The 12,003-nt window shown below is 32.1% G+C and overlaps 1 protein-coding gene across 1 annotated transcript in view; it reads left to right on the forward strand.

Moving 5' to 3' along the window:
* The window catches only part of LOC132751463 (probable ATP-dependent RNA helicase DDX27), a gene marked incomplete at its 3' end in the record, with an annotated part of 71,702 nt that extends 60,072 nt beyond the window's left edge, over positions 1-11,630 (forward strand). Inside the window, 5 exon segments of the mRNA XM_060741618.1 lie at positions 7,823-8,032; positions 8,478-8,557; positions 9,913-10,027; positions 10,940-11,042; positions 11,565-11,630. Coding sequence (XP_060597601.1) covers positions 7,823-8,032; positions 8,478-8,557; positions 9,913-10,027; positions 10,940-11,042; positions 11,565-11,630 — 574 coding nt within the window.
* Between the last annotated feature and the right edge of the window lie 373 nt (positions 11,631-12,003).

The raw sequence follows: 12,003 nt of genomic DNA on the forward strand, positions 1-12,003 counted from the left end.
TTAACGTCTAGAAAAAATCCTTCAATAATGACCCTCAAATGTTGGGATTTCAACATTTAGACAAGATATATGTACATGTATAATATGTCTCAAATATTGGGATTTCAACATATAGACATGATATATGTATTATCTCTCTCAAGTGTTGGGATTTCAACTTATAAACAAGATATATGTATTATACATTTCAAGTGTTGGGATTTTAACATCTGGACATGATATTTCTATAATGTCCCTCAAGTGTTGGGATTTTAACATATAAACAAGATAAATATATATTGTCTCTCAAGTGTTGGGATTTTAATGTGTTGACAATATATTTCTAAAATGACCCTCAAGTGTTGGGATTTTAACATATAAACAAGATATATGTATTATGTCTCTCAAGTGTTGGGATTTTAACGTCTAGACATGATATTTATATAATGTCCCTCAAGTGTTGGGATTTTAACATATAAACAATATAAATGTATTATGTCTCTCAAGTGTTGGGATTTTAATGTGTAGACAATATATTTCTATAATGACCCTCAAGTGTTGGGATTTCAACATGTAGACAAGATATATGTATAATGAGTCTCAAATGTTGGGATTTAAACATATAGACATGATATATGTATTATCTCTCTCAAGTGTTGGGATTTCAACATATAAACAAGATATATGTATTTTATCTCTCAAGTGTTGGGATTTTAACGTCTAGACATGATATTTCTATAATGTCCCTCAAGTGTTGGGATTTCAACATATAAACAAGATAAATGTATTATGTCTCTCAAGTGTTGGGATTTTAATGTGTAGACAATATATTTCTATAATGACCCTCAAGTGTTGGGATTTCAACATATAAACAAGATAAATATATTATGTCTCTCAAGTGTTGGGATTTTAATGTGTAGACAATATATTTCTATAATGACCCTCAAGTGTTGGGATTTCAACATATAAACAAGATATATGTATTATGTCTCTAAAGTGTTGGGATTTTAACGTCTAGACATGATATTTATATAATGTCCCTCAAGTGTTGGGATTTAAACATATAAACAAGATAAATGTATTATGTCTCTCAAGTGTTGGGATTTTAATGTGTAGACAATATATTTCTATAATGACCCTCAAACGTGGGATTTCAACATATAAATAAGATATATGTATTATGTCTCTCAAGTGTTGGGATTTTAACGTCTAGACATGATATTTATATAATGTCCCTCAAGTGTTGGGATTTTAACATATAAACAAGATAAATGTATTATGTCTCTCAATTGTTGGGATTTTAATGTGTAGACAATATATTTCTATAATGACCCTCAAGTGTTGGGATTTCAACATATAAACAAGATATATGTATTATGTCTCTCAAGTGTTGGGATTTCAACAAATAGACAAGATGTATGTATTATGTCTCTCAAGTGTTGGGATTTTAACATATGGACAAGATTTATGTATTATGTCTCTCAAGTGTTGGGATTTTAACGTCTAGAAAAAAATCTTTCAATAATGACCCTCAAGTGTTGGGATTTCAACATGTAGACAAGATATATGTATAATGAGTCTCAAATGTTGGGATTTAAACATATAGACATGATATATGTATTATCTCTCTCAAGTGTTGGGATTTCAACATATAAACAAGATATATGTATTTTATCTCTCAAGTGTTGGGATTTTAACATCTAGACATGATATTTCTATAATGTCCCTCAAGTGTTGGGATTTCAACATATAAACAAGATATATGTATTATGTCTCTCAAGTGTTGGGATTTTCAGTTGAAGACATGATATTTCTATAATGTCCCTCAAGTGTCGGAATTTCAACATATAAACAAGATATATGTATTATGTTGAAATCCCAACACTTGAGAGATATAATACATATATCATGTCTATTTGTTTAAATCCCAACATTTGAGACTCATTATACATATATCTTGTCTACATGTTGAAATCCCAACACTAGAGGGTCATTATTGAAAGATTTTTTTTAGACGTTAAAATCCCAACACTTGAGAGACATAATACATATATCTTGTTTATATGTTGAAATTCCGACACTTGAGGGACATTATAGAAATATCATGTCTTCACCTGAAAATCCCAACACTTGAGAGACATAATACATATATCTTGTTTATATGTTGAAATCCCAATACATGAGGGACATTATAGAAATATCATGTCTAGATGTTAAAATCCCAACACTTGAGAGATAAAATACATATATCTTGTTTATATGTTGATATCCCAACACTTGAGGGACATTATAGAAATATCATGTCTAGATGTTAAAATCCCAACACTTGAGAGACATAATACATACATCTTGTCTATTTGTTGAAATCCCAACACTTGAGAGACATTATATATATATCTTGTCTAAATGTTAAAATCCCAACACTTGAGAGACATAATACATACATCTTGTCTATTTGTTGAAATCCCAACACTTGAGAGACATTATATATATATCTTGTCCAAATGTTAAAATCCTAACACTTGAGAGACATAATACATTTATCTTGTTTTTATGTTGAAATCCCAACACTTGAGGGACATTATAGAAACATCTTGTCTGGACGTTAAAATCCCAAGACTTGATAGACGTAATACATATATCATGTGCATGTGTTGGAATCCCAACACTTGAGAGACATATTACACATATCTTGTTTATATGTTGAAATCCCCACACATGAGGGACATTATAGAAATATCATGTCTAGATGTTAAAATCCCAACACTTGAGAGACATAATACATATATCTTGTTTATATGTTGAAATCCCAACACTTGAGGGACATTATAGAAATATCATGTCTAGATGTTAAAATCCCAACACTTGAGAGATAAAATACATATATCTTGTTTATATGTTGAAATCCCAACACTTGAGAGAGATAATACATATATCATGTCTATATGTTTAAATCCCAACATTTGAGACTCATTATACATATATCTTGTCTACATGTTGAAATCCCAACACTTGAGGGTCATTATTGAAAGATTTTTTCTAGACGTTAAAATCCCAACACTTGAGAGACATTATACATATATCTTGTTTATATGTTGAAATTCCAACACTTGAGGGACATTATAGAAATATCATGTCTTCACGTGAAAATCCCAACACTTGAGAGACATAATACATATATCTTGTTTATATGTTGAAATCCCAACACTTGAGGGACATTATAGAAATATCATGTCTAGATGTTAAAATCCCAACACTTGAGAGATAAAATACATATATCTTGTTTATATGTTGAAATCCCAACACTTGAGAGAGATAATACATATATCATGTCTATATGTTTAAATCCCAACATTTGAGACTCATTATACATATATCTTGTCTACATGTTGAAATCCCAACACTTGAGGGTCATTATTGAAAGATTTTTTCTAGACGTTAAAATCCCAACACTTGAGAGACATAATACATAAATCTTGTCTATATGTTAAAATCCCAACACTTGAGAGACATAATACATACATCTTGTCTATTTGTTGAAATCCCAACACTTGAGAGACATTATATATATATATATATATATATATATATATATATATATCTTGTCTAAATGTTAAAATCCTAACACTTGAGAGACATAATACATTTATCTTGTTTATATGTTGAAATCCCAACACTTGAGGAACATTATAGAAATATCATGTCTTCACGTTAAAATCCCAACACTTGAGAGACATAATACATATATCTTGTTTATATGTTGAAATCCAAACACTTGAGGGACATTATAGAAACATTTTAATTCTTGTCTGGATGTTAAAATCCCAAGACTTGATAGACGTAATACATATATCATGTGTATGTGTTGAAATCCCAACACTTGAGAGACATATTACACATATCTTGTGTCTGTGTTGAAATCCCAACACTTGAGAGATATAATACATGTATATTATCTATATGTTGAAATCCCAACACTTGAGGGACATTATAGAAATATATCATGTCTAGACGATAAAATCCCAAAAATTGAGAGATATAATAGATATATCTTGTTTACACAAATATCTTTTCTATATGTTGAAATCCCAACACTTCAGAGACATAATACATATATCTTGTCTACATGTTGAAATCCCAACATTTGATGGTCATTATAGAAATATCTTGTCTAGATGTTTAAATCCCAACACTTGAGAGTCATAATACATCTTGTCTATATGTTAAAATCCCAACACTTGAGAACACTAAATGAGTCATTATAGACGTTTTTACAAGACATATATGTTTGTTCAGCAAAATAAAATGTAAATATAAATGTAAGTATTTAATTATACTTCGTTTCTAATAGATTATTTACAACTGTATCGCCAGTGTTATTTTACTTTATGCTTTTTTGTCCGTTTACTTTCTTTATCGTCCGCGAGTGTCCTAGCTATATATGCACGTAAGAATAGTTTTAGATGAAGACGTAAAAAATGTCTAACTACCCTTACCATTTATTGCAATATCTATAAGAAGAAAGAAATTTTTGAAGGATAATGGAGTAACAATTATGAATGTATCATATAAAATATAAATGTATCTATAATAAAACGTAATAAAAGTGACATAAAATTCAATCTTTTTTTTAATTCTTTCAAAGCACTATTAACTAAATGTATCAGATTTCCATTATCACGGATTTTAATTGTAAATTAAAACACGTACCATTATATCCAATCATTATCAAGCTACCATCGCCAAATTAACCATCTGCTATTTATATCGTCCGTGTTTCGCTCTTTCTCTATAATTATTGTGAGCGTTTAGACTGTGCCATTGTATACACTCAAGTGTTGGGATATTTTGTTCCTGAAGTGTTAATATATAGCCAATTCGGCTCACTGTTCATATCCTCATTCCATGGTGGTGACTCATCCCGGCTCCTCATAAATTCTACACGTCGTGAAAATAATGAATTTCTATGGAACGCGTTATCCGTCAAAATAAAAAATTCCTCCTTGCGCGCGAAAATCCTCCAAATGAATTTGCTAGCTAGCTAGACTTAAAAAAATACACTGATGCATCAGATTTAAACACATAAACACTATATCTATTCCTGGATCCTTTCAAATCCTTCCAAAACATCCAAAAATGAATATAAGTGGTGAAACAATACTTATAGATACATCTATACGTCGGCGATCCTAAAAGAACGTCGTCGGGATTCGAATCCTCTCCTCGTATCCCTCTAGGAACTTCGTTTCTGGCTCTGTAAGGAGCAGAGACTCTCCAAAAGATACCACTCGTCCTCCTTAGATCTGGACTCTTCAGATCGCCGTGACCATCCAAAAACCACACTGGCCACCAGTGTCACAGGGTCAAATATTTCCGGTGGAACAGAAACAAAACTCTGGGCGTAGGTTCGATGTTTTTAATGAATCCAATAAAAATGGTCTAAAAATATAATAAAATAATTATACATCTTACAAATACAATACATAGAAAAACAAAATACAATGAAATAACAATATATACACAATCGACGCGGAATAAGAAAATACAAAAATACATAAATAAGATTACAATCAATATGTTAATCTTAATACTATTTCTTACCACAGCGTCTGTAATTAAACTATTTCAATATAAATTGAAATAGGTAAAGTAAATGTAGATCTATATAAATGTTAAGTTTTTACTATGTCTGACTCGTAAGAGATGACTGTAAAGAGTGAGCGGGACAGGAAAAGCAAACAGTGCGCAGAAGTAAAGAATATTTAAAAGAACCAATGGATATCTCTCTCACATAGAATCATACATAACAAACACAACAATTGGATAAGTTACAAGAAAGAAAGAGTGACCAGTGTTCACGATATTGCACGGGTGAGATCGACAATGTACATCATTGACGGAAATTGTCGATTTTCACCGATTCAATACCGGAAGTTAAACTTATACGATAAAACCTAAACGAAACCAAATAAAAACGCGCGTGCACGATGTTTCCGCTTAAATAAAACTATGGAAAGTCACGGCTGCCATTACCATATAATTTCAATCTGTGACATGTGTATAGTAAAAACTTAAAAAATCTTCTTTTAAAAAACCCAATGAGCTAGAACTTAGATGTTTAGCATGAAACATCTTCTTATAGGTGTCTACCAAGTCTGTTCAAATAAAAGCCCTTGGGTAAAAATTGGCCCGGGGGGGGGCTATATACAGGTGAGTGACCTCAGGGCCATCATGGCCCTCTTGTTTTTAGTTATTGCCCTTTGTTATTTTTCAAAATTAATTTTTGTCCAGAGCATAACTCAAAAAGCCTTTGAGATATCAACATGAAACTTCATAGGTGCATAGATCTCACTCAGGAGGTGTGCAGTGCACAAGAATGATAACTCTAACTTTCATAATTTTTGAGTTATTGCCCTTTGTTATTTTTCATACCTAATTTTTCACCCGAGTGGAGCATAACTCAAAAGTGTTTGAGATGTCAACATGAAATGTCATAGGTGGATAGATATTATTGAGGAGGAATGCTGTGCACAAGAATGATAACTCTTCCCTATACAATTTTTGAGTTATTCCTCTTTGTTCTTTTTCATAATATTTTGTCCGGAGCTTATCTCAAAAAGTATTTGAGGTATCAACTTGATACTTCATAGCTGGATGGATCTCATTGAGGAGGAGTGCAATGCACAAGAACGATAACTCTACCCTGCATAATTGTTTAGTTATTGCCCTTTGTTATTTTTCAAAATTAATTTTTGTCCAGAGCATAACTTAAAAGGCCTTTGAGATATCATTATGAAACTTCATAGGTGCATAGATCTAACTCAGGAGGTTTGCAATGCACAAGAATGATAACTCTACCTTTTATAATTTTTGAGATATTGCCCTTTGTTATTTTTCATACTTAATTTTTCAATTCAATTTCTTTCTTAAAAGTATTTGAGGTATCAACTTGAAACTTCATAGGTGAATAGATTTTACTGAGGAGGGATGCAGCACACCTACCCTGCATTATTTTTCAGTAATTGCCCTTTGTTATTTTCAGCCATCAGTATTCACATAGGTTTCAAATCTGTAATCACTATAGCCATCAGTTTTCATTACCAAAAGACCTTAAAATGGAGTTATTCTGCTCTACTACATATACATTCTTCCAATGAGCAAACACATTCGGCGGGGGATGGCCATGTTGACATGGCTCTTGTTGTACACATTGCAAAGGCATCATAATCAGTACTGAAAAAAATGAAAAATATAAAATCACTCAATTCTAATAGTGAAAAAAAGATCTCCCTGCACATTCTATGTGATCTAGCCTATAAAAACAGATGTGTGCAAGCACAGCATTGCCATAGTGTAATAGCATAATAGCTTGTTTGCAGGACAGGCCCGTACTTGGGGCAGGCTTGTTCTTAGTTCAGCTTGTACATTGGCAGGTACTGTTTTTAGTTTGGCTTGAACTGAAGCAGGGTTCTTCTTACTTGGTTTTAAATCTAGGCAGGTTTGAAACTGACATCGATAAGCCTTTGCCACCAGTATAGAGCCAGGACATCATGCATATCCATAGAGTCTGACCAGGCTCTATAGAATTGGTAGTTATATATTGATATTGAATTCCCTTGAGATATGAAGCAAGTGTTGCCAATTCAAAGCAAGGAAAATCTGTAACACAAGTTAAGCAGATTACAGGCTAATGAATAATAAGTAGAATTGCTAATATTATTTTAATCCCTCAGTACAGGTTTTGAAAAAAAATCTTAAAATTTTATTAAAGAGAATATGATTGAGAAAAAAGTTTTAGAAAGCAATAAATGGTTTTGAAAATTTTAAAGTTTTTGTTATTTAGATGTAGTAGCGAAGTATCGTGACAAGATCAGTTCTATGGAGAAAGACATTGCGGAGATCGAGATACAGGAGAAGGAGGAGCGCGAATTACGCGCCACCGAGAATCAGATGAACAAGGCAAAGAGAATCTTAGAAGAGAGTAAAGACGAGATGAATTCTGAGCAAAAACGTGTCTGGTTCCAGTCTCATAAAGAACGAATTGCAGAAAAAGGTAGAAACTGCTGGGGTTGAAATTTTGGGCGTTGGGGAAGGGATGGTGTAAATACATTAATTTCATAATTAGAAAAACATTCCTGGTTGCAGTCTCATGAAGAACAAATGGCAGAAAAGCGTAGAAACTGTGTGGATTTTGGATAAATACTGTAATATTTAGAACAGAAAACGTTCCTTCTTTCAATAAAGAACAAATATAATTTAATTTTTTTATTACACTGTACTCCCTTTCATGGTAATTTGTAACAGAATTCCTATTTATGACATACATGTAGTCTGAATAAAATGAATTTATTATTGAAAAGATAAGCAAAATTATTTCTGACAATTTACAATAATTTTATTTTAAGCAATTAAATTTTTTCAGTTTTATTATTGTTATATATTATTCTAATGGAAACATTATTCATAAATTAACATTTTCATACATTCATTTATATCAGCTGCTCTGAGACTTGGTGATTATGACACAAACACAGGCAAACAGAAGAAGAAGAAAAAAGACCTGATTCAGACTAAAACTGTAAGCTTCAATATCATATTATCTCATTTTCAGTAAATAAGTTTTTGTTTGCACACATACAACAGTATACACATACGACAGAAATTATTTAAATGAGGCTGTAAATTCTAAACTACTTTTGTCTGTTACCTTGAAAAAGTCAAGCTGTTATGATCGCTGAGCCATTGTCGTACAAAATCTTTCATGTAGCCCATTACTCAAATGAGCCGCGTCACGACAAAACCAACATAATGGGTTTGCGACCAGCATGGATCCAGATGTCTGGATCCATGCTGGTCGCAAACCCACTATGTTGCTTTAGGCGTGACGCGGCTCAAATAGTTTTATAGTCATCAACATGAAACTTGGTTTGATTACTTGCAGATGCAAGACAAAGGGGCATAATTCTGAAACCTATATTTTTGAAGTTAAGCCCCTTTCTTAACTTAGAATTTTTGTCAAAAGTTGTGATTTAATCAGGCGAGTGTTAACACTGCATCCAGTGCATTTGCTTTTGAATTCATTGCTCTTGTGGGAAATTTCTTTCAGAGGTTTTAAGCTCACAATAGTAAGTGTTCAGTTGTATATGTGGGATATCAAAAGTTACCCCATACTTTATCTAAATGTTGTCTTTTTTTTTTTTTGGTCCTTTTTTTGATCATGAATTCCAATACTTTCAGCATTCATGCCAGTGCTAAAGGACGTGAGAGTTATTGAATGATCTCCCCTGGACAAACTCAATTACCGTATATTGCGATATTGAACTCTGTAATTTGGATATTGCTCTAAAGAATTTTTGTAAATTTAGATATTTTTTTTAAATTCCAACACTGTTCATTGTGGAAAGTCAGTTAAACCTGTGTTAAAGACCACCTCCAAATATAGACCATCCTGTAAATAAAGCACTCTTCAACAACCCTTCATTGATTGAATAGAAAATTATAACCTCCAAATAAAGGCCACTTGTCTATAAAGTTCATGTTTGGTCTCTCCTTTGGGTGCCCTTTGTTCACAAGTTTGACTGTATGTAAATTGTCTGAATTAAATATTATCTGTTACTGAAATGTATAAGCCAGATATTATATTAGATACCATACAAAGCAATCATGAAGGGTGACATGTATATTGTAGATTAGTTTAAACATTATTCATATAAGCGTGCTGGTAAAGACAGCTATCAGCATATTTAAATCACTTTTACTGGAAATTACAATGAAGAGTCATGGCCGTGACCAAATTTGGGCTCAAACCCATAATCACTGGGCTGAAAGGCAGACACCTTAACCACTAGGCCACTTAATATTTTAGTTAATTTATTTTGCTTTTTACTAGAAAAGAAATCTTTAATTCTTTTTTATTTTGAAATGGTTTCACAGTCAGAAGATCGTTCCAACTTTGAGATTCAGAAAGCTCAGTTGTATGCTGCAAAATTTGCCAAAAAGTCTTCAAGACAGAAACGTATGAGAGGCAATGATGATGATACCCCTACAGGTAATATATATATAGATCTTGTATCTCTGTTCAGTTTTTTTCTGCTGGCTTGTGATTATGAGACCTACCCCACATTGATGAAGTAATTGTCAGTTGTTTGTTTATTAAAGGAACTCCATCGAGGTTAAAAAGGCTCAAAACACAAAATTTGAAATTCATTCATAAATCATGTGAAGCACTAGAAATGGCAAAATCTGCAATGAATAATAAAGAAATATGCTCAGAAGTTAACTAGAAAATCAATTTTTGTGCCATTCTGAGCCAGATGGAAGTGAAAAGCACTTTTCACTGGATAAGCGAGGTGAAGGAATGATCTGAAAATTTGTTATTGGTCCAGACATACATCAAATGGTACACCGATATCTGTATACTGGCATTATAGGACAATTTGATTTTAAAACACCTGAGCAGGGCACAGTAACCAATGGACAGTTAATATGAAAAATATATCAAAAGTAATATATTTTCTCATTGTTATTTATATCTTTCATAATTGTCATATCCAAGATTATTAAATTCTGAGGAATTTGAATAAATAATTATTCTAAGTTGTATATTTAATAAATCAGGGGTTACCTTATTACATTGATAATTATGTTTTGTAGTCTTTGCTAAGGAAGAAAGTGTGTTTAGTTATTAACAAGTCTAAATATGTTTTATCAAACAATAATACAGAAAAACCTCTGCAGAGCAACTCCCTTTGGGAGACAAATATTTTGGTTGTTACTTAAGAGGTTTTGCTGTACAGAGGTAAAACATCATAGTGGAAATCTTTACTTTGGTAAGGAATAATATTGCAGGGAAGAAATAATGGGGGGGGGGGGCGCTGTGCAAAGGTTATACTGTAGCAAGAATATGAAAGGAAAAAAATGATAGTAGATTTGCTTGTAACTTGTAACATTTTATGTGTAGGTCCATCTCAATCAAAGAAGAAAAAGAAACAGAAAATGAAGTCAGCTTTTGATAAGGAGCTTACAAATACAGGCCGTAGTGCAGTGAGACAATACAGAGCTGGGTATGTGTTACATTTTTAATTTTTGCATACATGGTTATGATTTATAAGCGCAGTGTTAAAAAATATGTGAACAGCATTTAAATTCTGGCATTAAAAAATAAACTGGACACATCAAATTCATGCTTGTTAAATCTGTCTACTAGCTAACTTGAAAGTATATGATTCAAACCAGATATTTGATAACCCTCACATATTTTTTTTTTTAATCCTATCAGAGATTTGGGATTCTTTAAATTTAGGATGCTGTCCATCAACTTTGTTGGAGGTTTTCAGTTTTCATTTTCAATAATCTATATTGCAAATGCCCATATTTGTATTGTACTTTCAACAATATTTGACCATGAAAACCTGTCTTCTTTTTTTTTATCAAATATAAGTAGAAATACAGTATTTATAACATAAAATTTAGATAAATATACCTTTTTTCTTGCCTAATAATAGAATTCAGATATCAAAATATCAAGAATTCATAAAAAGATAAACAATAACTGTACATATATATTAAAATTCTTTACATTTCAGACCATCATATAAAGAAAGAAAGGAACTTGGCCTCCCTGGAAAGAAAAACAAACAGAAAGGCAAAAAGTAATAAGTTGATTTTATTCAACGCATTTTAAATAATTATACAAGTAGTAGCAATTTATGATAAGTATTGATTTTTATAATGTTCATAACCGCCTCCGTGTTCGAGTCGATGACTTCTAATCCAGTTACCTCTCTGGCGTGGGTTCGACCCCCGGGAGATGCTTTGGTAGTTTAGCGCGGAGGAAGGTATTCTAGTACTGGTGTAACTCTTCAGGAACGATGGTTAGGAAACTACCTGCTTATATGACTGAAATACTGTTGGAAAAAGGCGTAAAATGAAACAAACAAACAAATTATAATGTTCATTAAAATAAGATGATAACATATGTTTTAGAGGCATGCATAATGCATATGAGCCGTGTCATGACAAAAC

Source organism: Ruditapes philippinarum, unplaced genomic scaffold (genome assembly GCF_026571515.1).
Source record: "Ruditapes philippinarum isolate M1 unplaced genomic scaffold, ASM2657151v2 ctg1500_1_1_1_1, whole genome shotgun sequence".
Taxonomy (NCBI): Eukaryota; Metazoa; Mollusca; class Bivalvia; order Venerida; family Veneridae; genus Ruditapes; species Ruditapes philippinarum.